At 33.8% G+C, this 23047-nt stretch overlaps 1 protein-coding gene across 1 annotated transcript in view; it reads right to left on the bottom strand.

Moving 5' to 3' along the window:
- LOC106130880 (zwei Ig domain protein zig-8-like) overlaps positions 1 to 22767 on the bottom strand; it is a 28559-nt gene extending 5792 nt beyond the window's left edge. Inside the window, exons 1-3 of the mRNA XM_013329816.2 lie at positions 22670 to 22767; positions 13126 to 13216; positions 4468 to 4667 (exon numbers count right to left, since the gene is read on the bottom strand). Coding sequence (XP_013185270.2) covers positions 4468 to 4667; positions 13126 to 13198 — 273 coding nt within the window. The 5' untranslated portion in view covers positions 13199 to 13216; positions 22670 to 22767. The remainder of the gene's footprint in view (positions 1 to 4467; positions 4668 to 13125; positions 13217 to 22669) is intronic.
- Positions 22768 to 23047: the final 280 nt, after the last annotated feature.

Here is a 23047-nt window from a genome sequence, read left to right as displayed (position 1 = left end):
TAATCACCAATGTGTACAAGTGGACGTATACACATGATTGTATGCCTTTGATCTCTTTGGTTTCCATTCACCGTAAGTCGACTGAAAGAGATTGCTTTAGTGATAACTGCTTTTGTGCCATTTTGCTGCTCGTTGTTTTTACTGTAATATTGTAAATATAGAGCTATGAAGCCCAAAGCTGAAAATTACCACTAAAGCATTAAGTCCACCTATTATAGGTTTATAATTTTCGGTGTAATAAAATTTAAATAAGAATGATATAATCAATATATATCCTATGATAGGCGAATTATACGGATCGACTTTAAACATGAAGACATTTTTGGCAAATAATGAGGGAACGACTACAATTTCAAGAATCAACAAAAGCAGTAATGAGCCTTCATATTCCGCCCTGTCTCTTGTTAATTGAGCGGGTGTTTGTTCAAGTCCAAACAAATTAAAACAAACAACTTTGTTTTCCTGTGTATCGAGATATTCGAAAATATTATTGAAATTGGAGTTAAAATCCTCAAATATTTATCCAGAAAAATTCCAAGCTCTTATTGAAGTTAGTCTTAAAAGGATACAGTGCCTGAAAAGTTTCGTAAGTTTGTAGTGCTGTTTAATAATAGTTACTGATAAGCAATATATGAATTGAATGTCAAATTGAAATGGTGCTTGTACTTTTCAGTTTGAGCAAGACAATATATATGTATATACATAAGACAATATGTCTTTCTATTTTATGACATAAATTAAAGTAATTGCATTGCATACAGGGGAATACACCAGAAATCCATGATGCTGTAATACATTGTAATGTTCGTAATGCTTGTCTGAACCTCTTAAACAGATTCACTGAACCAAGGCTAAGAGATAGAACAATCCGAAGGTTCAAGGTTCAAATGCTTAAATAAATAAATGGAGGAATTTAGTTGTTTACATTGTATAGATAGGGTTTTAAAGGAGAGGTACAGTGATTTGGTGATTGCCTGTTAAGGCGAATGAATCTCGTTCTTCTCAATTTCGATTATAGACAATGAAAATAATTGAACTATTTCTCTTTGGTAACTAAATGGCTTCGTTACATAAAAAAATTCAAGTCGCTACACTTAAAATTTTGGTCTATGAGTTGTCTGTCAGTCACTCAGTAATGAAAGAGTTTTAAAATACTGATGGAAAATAATGGCCGTAGGCTTTTCGGGTTCCAGGGAGAGTGCAGCTGCAAAAACCTGTATTCTTTTGCAGGTGGCGTCGAATTCACGCGGGTGAAGTTGCGGGTAATAGCTAGAAATCATATTAAATCACCTGATGTCTAACTTTAAAAAATTCCATGCTTAAAATTTGATCTTAAAGAAAAATCCCAATGAAAACCTATAAATCAATTGATCGTAATGAGTCTGCCTCGCTTCCGTTTAGCGAGAAACGACTGAGACATTGAATTAATAGTTAAGGAACAACTTTTTATAAGGCTTTCCTCTTTCTTGACATCGGAAGTTAAATGGAATTAAATTCGTTCTTTAAAATTAAATACTTTCTAAAGCTTTATTCTAGTGTGCGACAAAGAGATAAGTACTTATTCATTCATATGACAAAAATAGTATCTAATTGTTACAAGAATAATTAGGAGTCTCCCTCCTAGCTATTAGTCCCGGTTGCATTCTCACCTCTCTGGAGAGGAGCCCGTGGTATGCCTTTGACTATGGATCCTAGATTCGGATTTGGTGAGTCAGTTTTTTACACGAAGCAACACCCATCTGACCTCCGCAACCTTGGCAGGTAAACCTACTGACCCATGGTTACACATCCAGTTGCCTGAATAGCAAGATTCCTCACTATGTTGTACCTCACCGTAAGAGCATCGATTAGTGTTCATACTAATGTACATAACTTTGAAAAAAGTCATTGGTACATGGCCGAGGTGGGATTTGAACCTATGCCTTTCTATGCATCGCGCATTTTAATCGGGTACCTTACCGATTCGACCACCGACGATCTTAATATAAGAATTATAAGGAGTGTCTGGAAATAAATAATGGATTTAAGTTTCATTTTATACATACATACCATACATATGGTCACGTCTATATCCCTTGAGGGGTAGACAGAGCCAACAGTCTTGAAAAGACTGAATGGCCACGTTCAGCTATTTGGCTTAATGATAGAATTGAGATTCAAACTGTGTAGTGACTCTGGTTGCTAGCCCCTCGCCTAAAAAAGAATTCAAAGTTTGTAAGCCTATCCCGTAGTCGCCTTTTACAACATCCATGGGAAAGAGATGGAGTGGTTATATTCTTTTTTGTATTAGTGCCGGTAACCACACGGCAAATTCATTCATTTTATATAAGTATGTTAATTTTAAACAAATTTAGCGGAAAATATGTAAATCTTTTATCAAAGTATACAGGTGCATTACGTAGATGGCAACAGCGATGATGAATAAACAATACATTTATTGTTTATTTTTAAACATTGGTAAAACATATGTAGCAACCGTTTTATTTATAGAATAAATAAGGTGATATATACCCAATATATCACCTTATTTATTCTATAAATAAAACATGATATCTACTGAATACATGACAAAAATAACTCAATACATGACTCGTCGTGCTCTGGTGGCGATCGAACGATTCTGTTTTACTTTACCAATTCATGTTTCATATAAAAAAGCTAAATTGCTTTGCCATCGCTTATTTATAAGAATCCCTTATAATAACAAGAAATTTCGTCCAGTAACCGTGATGAAAAATGCCTCAGCCTCAAACCTACAAAACTCGAGGAGCACTAAAAAACGCGTTCAATTTCCGCGAACCCCGAATGGGTTCCTTATAATGGATCGTTGACCGTTACTTGTAAGGTCGTTATTTAATTTGGCCGGTAAGACCGTTGAACTATTTCGTATGTTCGTCATAAGTTGATGTGTGGTTGAACGGGCTTTAAAACTAAATCGTGTAGCGTTTATTTGTGTATATGGACAAAGTGGTCAGATTTTAAACTTTCGCAATGCATTATACTACAAATAAAAATGCAGGTACTCGTATTATTATCCCTTTTGAACGTCCGAGATAAATAAAAGTACCTACGTTACGTGCGCATATAATACCTGTATTATTTATGAATAGCAAAGTCATCGAATTATGGTTTCACATCCAGTTGTATGCAGTAGTAGCAGGGTTTAACAAAGAGGGAAATTAAAAAAAAAAATATACAATATGCTAGGCATTAAATAAATTAAAATCAAATTGAAGTCAAGAGAAGAAGAACTATCGCTTGCTCGCTCGATCACAGAATTCCCAGGTTTGTGGCACTTGAACCCACATAAACGACTTAGTAATGACATTTACTAAAATCTCACCGGCTCAACGCGCGAACAGCCTTAAATTCTTTACAATGAATTGCGGGCTGTTTGGCTGGCATTATCAATAGAAGCCTTAAGTGCCCACTTCGAAGGTGTAACGATCGCTATCAGGGAAGCTAATCATAAATATGGACCCTCGGTGGCTGTAACAACGTTGTTTTATGTTATTCTATAAACACACGCATTTTATTATACCCCGACTATGCGGATTGAGCCCTTTTTATCTTTGGATACAAAAAAAGTTATTAAACTATACACAAACAGAGGGACGATGTTTTCGTTCAGAATTTTATTGCATAGCCTCTAACTAATTTTACTCTGTATTCTGTTTGTCTATTTTATATCTCATTTTATTATTAAGTGCTAAAATAACATTTATAAAGTGCTATACTCTGAATGAATGAATTAAAATCTTTTAATTTAACACAAAAAAGAACTTTATACTTGACATTTAAAAAAAAAATGCTGATAATTTTATAGGTACGTACACCAAACAAATTTAAAATACTTTGTTTACATTTTTGAAAAATCTAGAACTCCCAAGAATTCATTAGTAGCATCAATCCTGTTAACATATTATAAATCTATTTCAAGATCAATTTATCTTAAAACGGTTGTATTGAAACTGCCTCATACATACGACCATAAACGCAAGATTTAAATAAATCTACGCCTTTCCTTTGCGAGTCCCATATCCTCAGATCCTTTTGGATATACGATCCTGAATTGGATCCAGTCAATCACAAGTTTATGTTTGAGTTCGACTTTATTTTGGCATAAATTGCCAAATTAAAAACACGAAATACGATTCCTGTCTTCAAGTTGAATGTACTGAAATGGTAAACGATTTTACTGCAATGCGTTTTAGTTTCAAAGAAGTAAAGGTGTTTTCCTTACTATTAAAAAAATTGCATTACAAAATATTTTCAAAAACAGTTTGTATGGATTTTTCGTGTATTTGCCGTTAGTGAATTTGACCTTCAATTGCTCAGATGAATAAAGATTGACTATCCGGCTGCAGGAAACCACGTAGTAAATAAGTATTTTTCTACAAGTATTGAATTAAAATAACGATAAAATTATGTGACGTCAACAATACTTATAAGAATTTCAATACTTACAGTTCTATTATGAAGATTTTTGACTCGGCATATCAGTTTTACTGGATGGCCGACCAACGCGGTGACATTTCCAAACATGGCAGTGTCGAAGTACGGGGCATCTGGAGACCCGTGCCACTCCTGAAGGAACTCAGCTCTAAACTGCTGTGATGAGATATCCATTGTCGTATCCTCCAAGGGAGAGTGTGTTCCTGAGCCAGCTGAAAATGTATAATTATTTAAATCTAAATATATAAAAGACAGTGAATGACTGACTGACCCTGTGTTTAGGGATTTGAAATTTGGCGTGTAGTTTCTTTGTTTGGTGTGAAACTACAAGCTGGTAGCAGATGGTCTAAGAGAGGATTTCCCTAAATTAAATTGAATGGGAAGTATGGTGATTTTTAATTTTACGCGGGCGAACCCGCGGACATCCTGTAAGTAGTCTTAATGTAATAGAGGAAACTGATTGACTGACAAACTGACATGCACTGCCCAAACCGCTTAGTCTAGAAATTTGAAAGGCATGTGTGTTCCTTATGCTATAGGATTTCCCGAAATTTCAGCAGGCGTTCTTTAGTAAAACATATATGAGCGCATTCGTAATATGTTTTCTATGTTGCCGCTAGACCAGTGTGCTGAGATTCTTAGGCAAGCAATCTGCATAGAATAATAAAAATAATAGTAAACATTCGTTAAACATCAAAAATACGAGTTTCCACCCCGGCTACACACGGGTAGCAATTATAGATATAACATTTCTCAGAAAACCCTTTTTCCAACGTTTAAAAAAGGAACAAAATCCGTCCACGGCTTTCCAAGATTAGCGCATATATACAGACAGAGAAAATAGAGGGGACTTTGTAGTGATAAACAAATATTGTTCAGAACTACGCGTTAAAAGGTTGAAGGATTCCTCAATTTCCTTTAAAAACTTACAGAGTGCTTTCGTATTTGGTTGTGAAATGTGAGAAGCATTTTCATATAAGTAGCATTTTTCTTTGTATTATTTGAAGCAACGGAAACGAACTTCATGTAGTGAAACATGTGCAATTCAATATAAATGACACACAGATTTCTGTGCACAACATGAATTATTTTAATTTATATCACATACAATACACCATTAACTAGTTACAATGAAATTTTAAACTATGTACATTGTTTGTTCTACACATGTAGCCAAGGGATGTTTCTCTTTGTTAAAATTGTGCTTGTTTATTTACTATTTTATACAATATATTATATAGGTACTTTATTTTACCTTAAAACAAACAAAACCGCACAAGTAAGCCAGATGGTATACAGGAGAACTTAATTCTAAAGCAATCTCTTACAGTTTATTTATTTAGAACTTATTGGTTGATATTCAGAATACAATAAAAGTTTACTCTTTTAAGAGTCACGAAGGTCACACTGGAGTAGAGATACATTATTACCTAACTCCCCAACTCGTGGGCCATTGGCGGATCACCATTGCTTTCCCAAGGAACGCAACATGGACAAAAATGATGATGATGATGACTAACAAGATTTCTCAATCTGTGCTTGAAGTTCATCATCGTCAGTCTAGGAGTTTAGATCGACATAAAGAATTCCTTATTTATAATCCTACTGTTTTACGAATATTATAAATGCGAAAGCTTATAAAATATGTATGTTTGTTACTTTTTCATACAAAATATACTGCACAGATTTTGTAGAAATTTGGAACACGGGTAGAATGTAAAGTGGAATCATATAGTAATACCTAAGTACTTTTTATCCCGAAATTCTCACGTGAGGGAGGCCTCGGGGCGCAGCTAGTATTAGATTTTGTAATGTATGATTTCCTATGATAAAAGTGTAAACTAAAGTTTTTTAAACGTCTACGCCTGAACATATAAAATATAAAAATATCTGATAAATAATAAATTACCATACCGCCTTAGGGTAAGTAAAATAAAAGAGCCCAAGTGTTCGATGAAATAATTCTTCAAAGTGAGTTCAAAGGATTTGGCAACGGTACAAGAATGCTTCAGTGGACGGGGTTAATAGTTGATAGGTAATCTTCTGTCTTCATGAGGCTTTAATAGTTTCGTCACAATTTATTAGTAATGTGTATCTTAAGTTTTTCTTTATTCTTTTCGCTCACAAATTCTTAGACTTGTTTCAACTTTGTCTATGAGTTTCACTCTTTTGAACAAGCTGCTATTTTTTGCAGGATGCTTTTGTTAGAATTTGCTTTTGTGCGAAAATTAAATCGCATGATATTATAACCAGTCTTAAAAATTCCTTTATGAAAGTTCCCATTAAATTTCCACGAAACCATTATTTTAATTATCGGCATTCTCAGTTGTTTCGGTTTGCATTGTCAATTATTTTCAACACTGTCAGTAACAGAGTTCGTGGAGAAGACTTTACATAGAGGAATTCTGGAAACTTTCACGGTAACGGGATAACAAAGAATTTCACGATTTACGCAAACGAATTCCCGAATAAAGACTTGTATAATTTGATTAATAAATGCAATAATGTACCCTGCGAATAATTCTTATATATCCGTACTAATATTATAAATGCGAAAGTCTGTCTGTCTGTCTGTCTGTCTGTCTGTCTGTTCCTCTTTCACGGCCGAACCACTGAATCGATTTTGATGAAATTTGGTATGTATATAGTTTAAAACCCGCGTTCAAACATAGGCTACTTTTTTTTTCAAAAATCGACCCCCAAAATTGTCAAATGGGGGGTTGAAAGTTTGTATGAAAATCATCGTTCCGCTTTCACGCTTGAACCGCTGAACCGATTATAATGAAATTTGGTATGTATATAGTTAAAGACCCGCGTTCAAACATAGGCTACTTTTTTTTTCAAAAATCGACCCCCTAAATAGTCAAATGGGGGATTGAAAGTTTGTATGAAAATCATCGTTCCGCTTTCACGCCTGAACCGCTGAACCAATTTTGATGATATTTGGTATCCGTACTAATATTATAAATGCGAAAGTCTGTCTGTCTGTCTGTCTGTCTGTCTGTCTGTTCCTCTTTCACGGCCGAACCACTGAACCGATTTTGATGAAATTTGGTATGTATATAGTTTAAAACCCGCGTTCAAACATAGGCTACTTTTTTTTTCAAAAATCGACCCCCAAAATTGTCAAATGGGGGGTTGAAAGTTTGTATGAAAATCATCGTTCCGCTTTCACGCTTGAACCGCTGAACCGATTATAATGAAATTTGGTATGTATATAGTTAAAGACCCGCGTTCAAACATAGGCTACTTTTTTTTTCAAAAATCGACCCCCTAAATAGTCAAATGGGGGATTGAAAGTTTGTATGAAAATCATCGTTCCGCTTTCACGCCTGAACCGCTGAACCAATTTTGATGATATTTGGTATGTATATAGTTTAAAACCCGCGTTCAAACATAGGCTACGTTTTTTTTTCAAAATTCGACCCCCAAAATACTCAAATGGGGGGATGAAAGTTTGTATGAAAATCATCGTTCCGCTTTCACGCCTGAACCGCAGAACCAATTTTGATGAAATTTGGTATGTATATAGTTTAAAACCCGCGTTCAAACATAGGCTACGTTTTTTTTCAAAAATCGACCCCCAAAATACTCAAATGGGGGGATGAAAGTTTGTATGAAAATCATCGTTCCGCTTTCACGCCTGACCCGCTGAACCGATTATGATGAAATTTGGTATGTATATAGTTTAAAACCCGCGTTCAAACATAGGCTACGTTTTTTTTTCAAAAATCGACCCCCAAAATACTCAAATGGGAGGATGAAAGTTTGTATGAAAATCATCGTTCCGCTTTCACGCCTGACCCGCTGAACCGATTATGATGAAATTTGGTATTTATATAGTTTAATATCCGCGTTCAAACATAGCCTTTTTTTGTTTTTCAAAAATCTACCCCCAAAGTATTCAAAATCATCGTTCCGCTTTCATGCCTGAACCGCTGAACTGATTTTGATGAAATTTAATATGTATATAGTTTAAGAATCGCGTTCAAACATAGGCTACTTTTTTTGGAAAATCGACCTCCAAAATAGTCAAATGGGGGGGTGAAAGTTTGTATGAAAATCATCGTTCGGCTTTCACGCCTGAACCGCTGAACCGATTTTAATGAAATTTGAAATGCATATAGACTAAGATACGCGTTCAAACATAGGCTACTTTTTTTTTCAAAAATTGACCCCCATAATAGTCAAATGGGGGGTTGAAAGTCTGTATGAAAATCATCGTTCCGCTTTCACGCCTGACCCGCTGAACCGATTTTGTTGAAATTTGGTATTTATATAGTTAAAGACCCGCGTTCAAGTAAAGGCTACGTTTTTTTTGAAAAATCGACCCCCTAAATAGTCAAATGGGGGATTGAAAGTTTGTATGAAAATCATCGTTCCGCTTTCACGCCTGAACCACTGAACCAATTTTGATGAAATTTGGTATGTATTTAGTTTAAAACCCGCGTTCAAACATAGGCTACTTTTTTTTTTTGAAAAATCGACCCCCAAATTACTCAAATGGGGGGGGTGAAAGTTTGTATGAAAATCATCGTTCCGCTTTCACGCCTGACCCGCTGAACCGATTTTGATGACATTTGGTATTTATATAGTTTAAGACCCGCGTTCAAACATAGGCTATTTTTTTTTTCAAAAATCGACCCCCAAAGTATTCCAAATCATCGTTCCGCTTTCACACCTGAACCGCTGGACTGATTTTGATGAAATTTAATATGTATATAGTTTAAGAATCGCGTTCAAACATAGGCTACTTTTTTTCGAAAATCGACCTCCAAAAAAGTCAAATGGGGGGTGAAAGTTTGTATGAAAATCATCGTTCGGCTTTCACGCCTGAACCGCTGAACCGATTTTAATGAAATTTGAAATGCATATAGATTAAGATACGCGTTCAAACATAGGCTACTTTTTTTCTAAAATCGACCTCCAAAAAAGTCAAATGGGGGGGTGAAAGTTTGTATGAAAATCATCGTTCGGCTTTCACGCCTGAACCGCTGAACCGATTTTAATGAAATTTGAAATGCATATAGATTAAGATACGCGTTCAAACATAGGCTACTTTTTTTTTCAAAAAATAACCTCCAAAACAGTTAAAGGGGGGTGAATCATCGTTCCGCTTTTACAGCCTATCTAGACCGATTTTGATGAAATTTGGTATGTTTATGTGTATGGTAGTTTTAGTATTTTTGAACATGAAATTTTAGAATTAAATTTTGGTTAGTATGAAATAATCATTAAAACATTGGATTTTGAAAACTGCATCTTAAGGGCGAAAAATGAGGGTTGGAAGTTTGTATGAAACTTCGTTTTCTGATGGGCGTCGAAGTGCGAGAAGTCTTAAATATTGGTTAGTAAAAAAATCGTATCAGTTGCGGAAAGCAGGATGGCACTAAATAGGATGGGATGGGACAGGATAGGACTGGACGGGGCAGGACGAGACACAGCAGTTTGGGACGGGACGGAACAGAACGAGAAGAGACGGGACAAGACGGGAGAAGCCATTATGAATTTAAATCAAATATTAACTTAAAACAGTCCCGCACGATACGGGATTAAAAAATGGGTGAAATTTTATGGCATATCCTTATAATCAAAAATACATTTGCGCGGGCGAAGCCGCGGGCAAAAGCTAGTGTACATATATAGGCTTCCGAAAAATACCTATGATTATCATTTATTTCAGCATTCCTTTTCCTTTTATCTCACATTCAGAAGTTCACTGTCAATATCGATTGCTTCTAAATCATCGAATTATGTCGGGGTTCAATAATGGTACAATAAGGTGCGAGTACACAAGAGCAATAAACCGTTACCTTAAGATTCCAAAGCATAGTACGAGTAGGTTCCTATATGAAGTTGCATTTTTAAAAGCGCGCTAGAGTAAACCCATAGAAGTAAATCATGTGTTCAGGTCATTGTAATCATGTCTTTTTTTGTTGTGGCTCCCTTGGGAATTTCGAAATATTTTTGACTTTTACGCCTGTATTATTTTATTATCGTCTACCACGTAGAAAATGATTTTGAATCTTTTGTTGTATCACTTTATACGAGTATTTTATTTCATAAAATAATTTTAACACGTTTTTATTAAGTCGTTCGTCCACCCCAAAACGACCATTGTATCTGTAAAAAGGAAAAGGTATCGCTACGCAAACCGGGGCAAGTTAATTAATTAGTTACATTTGACAAATGATCGCAGACACATTTGCTTGATTGATCACGAATTCGGACGCTTAGTTACTTTATGCGTATATAGAAACGTATTTGATATATAGAATAATATTTTTTTACGATTTTCTTGTCAGTTTCCTTCTGAATTTGTTTTGAAGAAAAATTTCTAAGTACTATTAAAATTGTACTCGTACATAATAATATAACATTTGCACTCTTAATATACTTATATAATAAAGTAAATGTTATGCAGACTGCTCAAAGTTTCTATAAAATGAATATGTTAATACTTTAATTATTTTGATGTTAAATTTTCTTTACAGATTTAAGGCAGGGACAAGGTTAAGGTTCGGCAGTCTGATCGCACCTTAACCTTGTCCTATCTTATCCTCTCAATCGAATTTTCCTCTATCAAAACTTTCATAAATGGCTTTCACTTCTGTACTCGCGTTGCTTATAAATATTTGATATTTTGAATTTATTTCTTTTTTCTGTTTTTGTGAGAGTGCTAAGTGCAGTTTGTTTTATATAAAATATTTATTGAGAATAATTTGTTGCGGAAGGAAAAATAAAGAATGTAAGCAAATCATCGAAGATAATTTTATAAAGATGGAATAAAACTGACTGGAGCCACTCTCACTTTTGCGAATTTTAAAAGACTTCAGCGTTTCCGATACCCTTCTCCTTTAATTTGTGTTCCTTTTTTAAATTGCGTAGGTAATTAGAAAGAGATGGTAATATAATGTATATTTTTTATATTAATTTTTTTTATTGGTCAAAGATTAGGTCAAGAGTACCGAAACCAACGAGCTTGCATGAAGAGAGTACCTAATAAATGTGAATAGAGCGAAAGACGTTTATGTAAGGACCCCTCCGGGAAAGTGGAGTGATTTCTTGTATGTAGGTATACATAAATGTTTTTTTAAGTTTGGTTCTTTGTATATATTTCCGTGGATGGCAGTTACTAAGAAAAGACATGCGTGGATTTAGGGTAGGGTCATTAGGATCATGAGTCCCACTAGACTGGCTGGCTAAAAGTTAATAAATAAGTATGTACCGGACAAATTTGTGCTAGCCTTGAAGTAAGAAAGACGTATGGGATATTAACTCAAACTTAAATAAAAAAATAATACTCTAGGTTTGTAAGAATGTGTGCATGTCATACATTCACGCAAAATGTACTGGACGAATTTTGGTGTAATTTAGTACTTAAACAGATAGAATATGGCCTGGAATTTTATCCCGAAATTCCAACAGGAACGAATCCCCGGGGCCCAGGTATTATTTTCCATAATCTTACTAGTATAAAAGCACTTTGGAACAGGCCCTTCTCATTACGGAAGTTCAAGTTGATCCAATACAAACACACAGAGCAAATAACCAATCTAGTGTGGACCATTACTTAGATTGTTTATATTCTGTTTTCTAGGCTCTGTTAGACAGATTATCTTAATCACTAAGACCTAGATTATACATCTCCAAATTTATTTCAGTTACGTTTATTTCAGTCTACAAACGGAGACTAATATACACACATTACGAAGCTTTATCTCTCACGGAGTCTACCACAGGGTTGGATCTGTCTACATAGCCAGCACTAACAAGACTTAAAGACTACATTTAGCTGAATGGCTTAATAATGGCGTTGAGATTCAGACAAAGTGACAGATTACTCAGTTACTAGCTCTTCGCCTTAAAAAAATCCTTGACATCTTATGCTTAAGCCTTTGTCTTGAATCTAACTACGAGTTTAAACTCCCGTTAAACGTCAAAGCAAAATGCGAAACAGCGATAGTATAAAAACGGCGTCGCTGCGCGTGCCATGCTTCGGGTGCAGGTATAACGTATGCTTCTTTATTCTTGAATATTCCAACAGGAGTAAATACATGGAAGAAGTCTTATAACCTTAAGCAATTAATTCAAAAGATTTTAATTGAATCAAAAAAGAACAATTTTAAATTTAGTTTCTTATTACATCATACATACATAAAATCACGCCTCTTTCCCGGAGGGGTAGGCAGAGACTACCTCTTTCCACTTGCCACGATCTCTGCATACATATTACATCATCTTTTTAGTAAAGGCTGTACAGAAATATGGGTATATTTAATAAGCAGTTCAAACTCGTAGTTATAAAACTATCCGCTATCTGTGTTCTAAATTCCAACATGGTAAAAAAAAATTATTACATACCTACAAGAAATGATTTTTTAAAGATTTTCTAGCTTGAACTCTATGGTTTAACCGCGCATATTATTGGTACTACTAAGAATGTGTATATGAAATTTCATTAAAGATTGGTCAACCAGATATAGCGTGAAGTCAAATGAAGGAACACAGATATCACGCCTCTAGAAACGGTTTGGTAATATTGAGAGGTTGAATTAAAGCAGGTAACCTTTGCCTCCTACAGAGGCACATGTATGTGCAGCATTGATATGGATGTTAGGGCGGAAAAAAATATGAGGAAATTAAATATTGAAGTGAATAGGCACCTACCGATGAGAAAGAGGTATCCATGTAGAAGAGATAGCAGCAACGCGATTCTGACGTCACACATCGCCTGCCCCATAACGCCAGAAAATATGACCTGAAACAAATTTACGGTTAGAATGAGATAAAAACTGGCCAAGTGCGAGTCGGAAGCATGAAGTGTTCCGTACCTAAAACTTAAACTGTTGGAGAGGTGGGAATAGGCTTCATACAATAAGTGAATATTTTATGAAATTAACTTTTTCTTGACGTTTCGACCGGTTTTCACCATACATTAATGTCATGCAACGTAAAAGTTAAAATTATTAATTTTACAATTTTTTGCCCTATATTTGCCTCAAAATAAAGTTAACAGAAGTCATATATATAAATCAATTATATTTAAATTAATTAAAAAGATGCCCGTTCTGTATCATAGATGAAACGGGTAAATTTTTAAATAAATATGCCAATGATGTAGGAAGGAAATAGCAAGGAAGGAAAAGCTTGGTGACTGTACGAATTTGATAGTCTCTTTATGTAGATGGGAAAAAGTAATAAACAACTTAGTCTTTACAGAACTTAAATTACTACGATCCAAGTTACCAACTAGTGAAGTTCTAGATTTAATGAGCTTCTTAACTAGACTGGAGATGAAAATTGAGTCGAGAACAAAATTAGAGAGTACTGCTGCTAAAGAATATAGATACTTACTTGGGCAAGGAGTATAACATTTATAATTGTGTTATAAAAAGGAAATATTTGTACTTTTTTTTGGAAATGATCTTAAAATATTGGGCTCATTGGGATGATATTTGGCATGCAAAAGTTATTTGTTTACTTATTTTTTTTATCAATTATATCTTAATTTTTTTAATCATAAAAAGAATTTATGAATAAAAAAAAATTATATAATATTTTAAACCGGTTTACAAAAAAAAGTTAGTATGTTCATTACATTATTGCAGTTCAGTACGTTTATAAGTAGAAAACCTTTAATAATTATGCAAACTGGTTTTCTAGCGTCAATTGTGTAGTGTTGTTCTTTTACATATTTTATTAAGTAAAATATTTTTAAAGTAGGCATTTTCTTTCTGAGCCGAAGCCATAGGTTACTGGCAGCTATTCGATCGACGTAATTGTTCTACAGATTTGTCGTTTTCAAGCAGGTAGATTTGGCACTGGTCCAAACTTGAGATTGCTTAAGAATAGAGCCTCTAAATATATACATATTAGATTTCCTTTGAAGTGGTAAAGTGGAATTTATTTTTAATAGAGTTCATATTTAAACAGAAAGGAAGGCAAAATATTTTAATTCCTGTTAAAAATAAGTTAATTGTTAAAAAAAATATACTTTTTTAAAAATTTTAACCAAAAAATAACCAATGAAGAAAAAACGTATATTTCCAAACATACGGCACAATTTCTTTTCTGTGACAAGACAGACATAAACTAGTATGCATAATTTACATACATAACCCATATATCCAGTAGAGATCGCAGTATTTTATCTGGGTCAGTCAACCACCATAACAAATGTATGCGGATAACATACTATGGTATACCTACTTACAAGTATATAATATGTATGTTTACACCGCAAAAGACAATCTTTTTCGTTGGTTATAAAGAAAGTTCCCTAGTTATGGGAAACGGAAAAAAGTCGTAAAAGTGATAAAAGCAACAACACGAATAATATCAAATTTGATTTCAGTACCTACTGGAATAAATTAGGCAAACTTTACAAATAATAGTGATTGTAATAATAGTGATGTCATTTAAAATTATTCAAACAATTGCACAGTAGTCTTCTTCTTCAATTTATGCAAAAAAGAATAAAGCAAGTTATTAAAAAAAATCACTAACCAGTCACTCATTTCATAACAATCCTAATGACGAAGGAAATATTTGTGGGACGTGCAAACTTTTGTGTTAGCGGTATTCACGCACTTCACTAATTAAGGGAGCATGGACAGTACAACCGCGGAATCTTTAAGAACTTTCTGAAACGTCGACATTATTTTTCCCACATTTTGGTATTATTTAGAGTTATAACCTTATAACTACTTTGAGATAAATTACAATAAATTTACTGTTAATTTTAAGAGTATTCGTTTTTTTGTATAAACGAATTAAAAAACAAACTGCAATTTCTTTTTGAGGGAATATTGATAAAATTATCGATAGACTTGACATTTTCAATTATTTTTATTGTCATGAAAGAAAAATAGTAAAAAGACAACTTTTTCAAACATCGACACTATTTAAATGTGGTGAAGAACAATCAAAAGATTCAAATTAGCTCAGATAATTTTGGCGCAATTTTTCAGTCTGTTGGGAAAAATATTCAAGCCAGATTTGCATAAATCAAGATCCTTGTAAAGGTTTTCCGAGCTGGAACTACTAGAAGTTTTTGTCAAAGACTTACTCAGTTGGGAATGCAGTCTTCCAGACTCAGTTTGTTTGTGGTCTTTGATTTGCAGTGGATTTCCGATGCAGATTGTTAACGAAAATAAGTTGCATTATTTGTATTATGTTTGTAATTCCTGGTTAAAATATTTTGCTTCTACAATAAAAGCAACACGTAACATGCTTCAAAAAACGGAGAGCCTGTACTGAATTTAATTAAAATGGTTTAAAGAATCGAAACGAAACCCCAAATAATATTGCATAAAATTATCAGGAAAAGAAAAGGTGCATCGACAAAATAAATAAATTTGTAAACAGTTTTCAATAATTGCGCACCAATAAATAATTTCGCAAAATTAAAAATATATATATTTATTAAGAAACAACCAAGTAAAAGAATTTGTAACGCTTAAGGTGAGAATTATATGTAATTCTAATTAAATCTTACTCGAGAAAAACAAATCAATGAAATAGGAAAGTAACTCGAAATTTCATATTCAATATTTGCAGGCATTCCACATAGATATAACCATGATCATTTATTTCAAATAACATATTTCTTTGTCAGTATAAATGGTCAGGTTGGTGCTGTATCGGAAAAGATTGGATCACTCACGGTCGACCGATCATGGCTCGAGTGGGCAATGACCCGAGTGACTTTAATCTACTACCATTGTCTAGCTACTTACTGCTTGTAGTAGGTTGTATGTCCGGGATTCGTTTCCGTGAGAATTTAGTAAAAATGTGCCTTCAGAAGTTTTTTCTATTTTCTCAAGAACGTGTTCATTACATAAGCCGTTTCCTTTTTTGCTCTAGGTCATCCAAATGTTTGTTAGTTCATTCCTTGTCCTACGTATTTTTTCTCTTTATAATATTATTATACAATGAACAAGCAGTGTCATCATACATTTCGTAAACAATAGTGTTTACGAAATCTTTAACAGAAGTTTAGGAAATTGAATTAGATTGTTTTGTTAATACTGGTAACAAAGGTTTTGACGCGTCCCTACATTCCCTTATACCCCTTTCTGACTGTCGACGTTAAGTAAGTTTATCAAGGAGCATTTCTTGATTAACATGTTACATGAAACAGTTAAACACATAATTACGCTTTTTATCTCAGATGGGAATCTTATCACTTTAACTTCTCCGTATATTTCACCTCAATCATATTCCACAATGCTATGATTTTCACCGCGTTTATTCTCATTTCACTCTACCATATTATAAAAGGTACAACTGGAATGTGAAGAAAATACAAAACAGTATTTAATTGATTTTAATACGGCTATAAGATTTTTCCCTAACGAAAACATCCTCATTGTAATCGAGAGACTCGATTGAACCATCTATTAATCCATCGCAATCGGCTGTCAATTGGCAATCGATCATTGAGTATCGAGATTAGGGTCTTAAATTTACGCTGCGTCATTCAGTGTTCATTAGTGTTCCAATTCCATTTGTCTTTTATATTTTACCTATGTACGATTTTTAGTTATTAGACTTGTGATTTACTTGGACTAGTTTATAACAGCTTTTGACTTTGTTTTTGTGCTTTTATTAAGTAAACTAAATTTTTTTATTAAAATAGGTGAATGTGGTTTTCATGTCATCCTATGGGCCATGTCTACTATCTATGCCTATGAATACCTTCTGAGTTATTTATATAATTGGTTCGATTGCCTACCGATCTCTTAGGGCGAGATAATTTCTCGTGAAGAAACCTGCCTTGCACATTCAGGCAACTGGATGTGTAAACATGATCAAATATCTATTGAATTTTTAAATTTCATATAAAAATACACATCAAATAAGTTCTCTTTTTCAGCAGGGTAGAAAGAGACATTTTAATTACCTACAAGTTAATTTTATTGCTTCGTACCGATTATTTTCAGATGTCTGTGTTATCTCATTTATAATTACTTTTTGTTAAAAGATACTATTGTCTGAACATCTGGTGTACTTCTCTCTCCATTGTGTCCCAAATTCTATTAATGGAGTAATTTTGTAAAAGGCTACCTCAGGAATCGAGGCGTAATTTAACATAGCGGTTGCGGAAATTCTACCCGACTTCATAAATGTAGAAAATATGTAGTCAAAGTAAGTAAGAAATGAATTGTAGGTATTTTATATTGAATACCTGTCGGAATTTTTATCGTTCTTTAGCTATACTACATATAATCAAGTGAGGTCTCCCTATTTTCTCTGTCTGTATGTATGCGCTAACCACGGAAAGTTGTGGACGGATTTTGCAAGTGTTGGAAATTTTGGAATGAGGGTCTTCTGAGGTTTATATCGATAAATGCTACCCAAACAAACTGGGTCATTAGTGATTACATATAGAGTAGATCGTTTTGTTAACTAGAACACCAGGTTATGTAGTAATGAAACTTTTTTTGTGAACCCATGATCTTAGGTCAAGAAAATCGTGGGAGTTTCAATGTTACCATAACACAGCGATAAGTGTTGCCCACTTATACTCCGCTACGAGTACTAGGTACCTGTTTACGTCAGGGTTTAAACGGAGCTACTCACATTCGATTTTTGCACCCTTACAGGGAATTTAAACCAAGGTTGGATCATGGTTACAATTCCAGTCCCGGGTTCGGATCCCGGCCAGGGCAAGATGAGAAAAGAACTTTTTCTGATTGGCCTGGGTCTGGGATGTTTATTAAGTATTTATTATAAAATAAAGTATCGTTGAGTTAGTATCTCGTAACACAATTCCCAAACTAACTTCAAGGCTATCTCAGTCAGTGTAATTTGTCCCGTATATATTTATTTATTTTATTATTATCATGAAGAAACAAAAGCTGGAGGTTAATTATGATATTAAACCTTCACCTTTTGTTTTTTCATAATTTTTTCCTCACCTAGTATTCCAAACAAAATCTTGTCAAAACCATGAATTGTTAATTTCTGGCCATTGTCAGTCATTGTGCCTCTTTTGGTTAACAATCAATGTCCGTTACGGCTCCTGTATCGCTCTTATTCAATTTGGTTATGTCCCTGATAAACACTCGATAAAAAATGTGTCCTAAATCATCCAGAATAAAGATCAAAATAGTACAGTACTGAATTGTATTTATTGACATGACATTGTAAGCGGGAATAGTACAATACTTTGTGTTCGTGTATATTGGTTTTAGGGTGATTGTCGTAAACACATTTACATTATGTCTACATGTCGAGTACAAATCAATTTGTGTCATGTCAAATAACTTAAGGTTAAATATTTCATCTAATTCAAGTAAGGGTGACAATAATTTTGTTGGTATTTGAGCAACTACTCTCAATATGGTATTTTATTAAATTAGACAAAATCTGTCAACAGAAAAAAAATACATAGTAAATAAAAATGAGGATTCGCTAAATTTAGTTGCATAGACACACATACATACAATCACGTCTATATCTGTTGGGAGGAAGATAGAGCCAACAGTCTTGAAAAGATCCACTGGCCACGTTCAGTTGTTTGGCTTAATGATTGCTAGCTCATCGCATAGATATACACATCTGGTTTTTATGCCTTGCGCGGTAGACAGAGCCAATTATCACAAGACGTTTGGTTAAACATAGCTTAATCTTAGAATTTAGTTTCAGATATAGTGAAAGGTTGCTAGACTGCTTTTAAAAGGAATCAAAGTAATAAACATTTATTTTCGTTAATTTTAATGACGTTTAACATTATATCTCTACCTTTGAGAAGGTTTCTGTTCTGTCATTATTATATATAATTCATGATCATACCATTACTGGTGCTATAATATATCGAACCAGGTAATTTCCACAAGGTATTTAAGGTATCTACTTAGTTAATGCGTATAATATTAATTTCTTATTGAATATATTTATCAAAGGAAAAAGACAAACACCACACTCTTTTGATGTTTCCTTAAATTAAGTAAAATTTTGTTATTAATGGAAACCTTTCTATGCTTTCTATTGTATACTCGTACAAGATATTATTAAGTCTCGATTTTTAATGCCCCAAGCTCCAGTGAACTTATATTGTTTTCAGTTTTACCTTTTATCTTCTTGCTGCTGGCGTTAGTAAAATGTTCTATTTGATAAAATTAGTAGTAAATATAGATTTATACTACATTAATTATACGTTACAACATGATACGTTGTATGCTGAGAAAAAAATTCGCACATGGTTGCTAAACTTGGTATTAAAGCTCTTATTCTTTAGTCGCCTCCCACAATGTTAACAAAATTGATCCTATAATAATATCTGATTACATTATTATCCAAATAAACATAACTTAAAATCTTATACCTAATTTAAATAGAAACACACAGTGCTTAGTCCTACCAACTTCAAAGTTACTTCATGTATGTTTATCTTATTGCACTAAGCAAGAGTTCTTGTTAGTATAACTTGCTAAGTTCAAGTTATTTGATTTTGCTTCTAAGTTACCAAACTTAATTTAAAGGAAACGAAATTTAAACATAGCAATAACTTATATTGTACTTCTTTAGTAATTAGTTTTGTTTGAGACTAATATAATTTCACTGAAGAATTGAATTTGTTTTATTTCAATTTGTGGATGTCTTTAGTGTAATTTGTTTGTTTTGAGCTTTAAGCTATTTATATTATATAAATATAAAAACAATTTTATCTTCAGAACGCAAAGTTTTAAATTTGAGAAAAATGCTTCATGATAAGGAATGGCCGGCAGGGATCGAGGCAAGTAGTAAGATGCAGTAGTTGCCTACCCCTCCGGGGATACGAGTAGAGGCGTGATTTTATGTATGTATGTTTCATAACAACGTGTGAGTAATTTATTAATACTGTACCATTTTGAAGTAGACTTAGAAACTTAACTAGAGTATCTTTATCTATGAAAAAATGGTGTCCATATTTATCTTATTCCCATATTAAAAATTCAAGCCATAATCAATTTTAAGTTATCTTGTATACCCTCCTTTTCTAAAATCAATTACGTACAATCTCTATTTATATGACAAAAGCAATCACGAGATAACTTTATCTTTATTGTGCGACTCCAATGAAAATAAGGAGGTACTTAAGTGAATTGCAGATCAACTTTTCCAGGCCTTTCCTCTTTTGTGATCTCGTTCACAATACTGAAATCGATCTTATGAGACGTGTTGATAGGCGATGTCATAATCGCTTATGATGCCTCACATAACGCCTACACTCAATAAGCCTACTTGCTTGAAGAAAAACGTAAAAAGAAATGTTCATGTTGCTTTTCTTGGAAAGAAAATTCTATAGGGCCTTCTTTTTTTGCATGGCCCCATGCTCCGCTGCTAAGCTTCGGGATTCAAGGTTCATAGTCTTCTAGCTTTATATTAGACTATTAATTTATGAAGGAAGATAATAATAGTTTTCATTTAATAATGATTTATAAGAATGGCACAAACATTATGTAAATACGCAATAAAAGATCACGAAGAGAGCAGCATACATTTTTACTAACAGCCTGAAGTTAAAATTCATTCTCAATGCCGAAACATTATTTATGAAAATGTAATATTTCTGCAAACATGTCCAAAGAGCGTGTCAGAACCGACGACCCCTACTTTTTATTACGTGGTTCAAGGATTTAGTTCAATATTGATTGAGTGACGCCCGAATTATGATGGATTGATGTGCCGGTGCTGAGTGACACTTCAAGAAAGTGGTCGGGTTGGAGCAGAGACTAGTCGCTCGGTTTTCGTTAATTGATAAGTTAATAATTTATTAGGTTATTTTGTTCGTTATATTGATACTTAATAATCTATTAGATTAAGTTCAAAATTAGTATATTAAAGAAAGGAGTCTTTTTTAGTTTTGATGCTATCTAATAGTCAAATAAAGATGACATACCGTGGCTGCAATAGGTATTTAGTGATAAGTCTGTATCGTTCACTAGATTGTTCGCAACATGGCAACCCTTCTTTTTCAAGTTTTAAAGTACTTCTGTGGATATCTCTTTGATTTATTTTTCTTTAGTTGTAATATGGCTCAAGAACCAGCACCAAAAACTAATGTTTCAAGGTTTCCCATATAAAGTTTGTGTTAGTCCCTAGCCTGAGAAAAATGTATTAGGAAATCGTTGACGTTCTATCAACAGTGTAGCGTTTATTACATCTTACAGCATGCGAAATATCATCTTTATGTTGCTCTCTGTGATCTGTCAAGATTTATAGTTTATAGCTTAAACAATTATGATGTTATTGTCCACGTTATCGTGGCGAGTGAAAATTATAGTAACTTTCCATGTTTAATTCTATCTGGGTTAAAATTTTACGACATTCTACAAGCAGAAAGGAAATCGTTTTCAAAATGTCTCATCAAAAATAAATAACAACAAGCAATTTGTATGTGGAGCGTAATTCTGGCATATTATTATGAAATAATAATTAAACACGATTGTGTTGGAATCGGAAGAGTAGAAACCAAATTCAAAGGCGTACAGTTGATCAAAACCACGGGTTTAATTAAATTGTAATTAATTTAACACAACACCCGCGTGAAGTTTATAATGAAGACAGAATGACAAATTAAGTCCCACCCCAAATGAGTTTAATATTTAGCAAGTGTAATTTAATTTGGCTAATGGAAGAAAGCGATGACAATTTGCTGTGGCTTATGCTGTGCGTGGATATCGTGGGTTCAACTAATTGGAGTTAATAAGTAGGTCAAACTGAAAAAGTTACATTTTTGGTCGTAATATCTTTCTTGCGCATCAACTTTTTCGATGTAATTCTCTACGTCAGCTGCTACTTTCCAGTTTGTGACATATACCTTGTAAACTATAAAACAATTTAAATAATAATACAATTTTAAGTTTTCTGCTACATAAATTATTATTTATGTTGTTGCCTAAAAATATGGAAAGATACATATCAAAATTGAAACAACCGTAGCCTTAAAAATAAATTATTTAAAAGTAAAAACAAAAAATAGGCTGAGATATTTGCTTTCATATGTAAAACCGCGAATATGTAAATATTCGCAGCGTCCTTAATTTTATTTACGACGATCATTCTCCGGAGGGAGCCATTAACTTACATTTGTCATGATGATTCAGCGAGTTACAGTCATATTACAAAAGGTCTGGAAATATTTGCAATCACTCATCTAGTGTCACTTCGCGAAGATAGATGGTTCCCATTTAGATTGGAAATTCAAAAACTTTTGACCTACCTATTTCATATCACTAATAAGTTGTAAACAACTGCTGCGATTACGAACCGATGATCTTGATACTTGTCAGACGTTCATAGAAGTTTCAGCCAAGTTCGTTTGAGTGTTTTGGGGTATAAATCAATTTATTATTTTGACGTGTGAGGGGGTAGGGGGGAGTATAAGGCGCGTTGGCGCGAGCTAATCGCGGGGACGGGCGCGGTAGACTGCGGGGAAAGAGGCTAGGATAGACCGCCACGCACCGCGCAAGCGCCCTATTCAACTCTTAAGAAACCGCTTTTTATTCAATTTGTTATCCACGGTAACATTATTTCTTTATTAGACTCAACGACGCTCAATTGAACCAGCAGTGCATTGCGTTGGAATTCAAAGTTGCAT

This window comes from Amyelois transitella, chromosome 14 (assembly GCF_032362555.1).
Source record: "Amyelois transitella isolate CPQ chromosome 14, ilAmyTran1.1, whole genome shotgun sequence".
Classification (NCBI taxonomy): domain Eukaryota; kingdom Metazoa; phylum Arthropoda; class Insecta; order Lepidoptera; family Pyralidae; genus Amyelois; species Amyelois transitella.
This window is presented reverse-complemented; position numbering and strand designations above follow the sequence as displayed.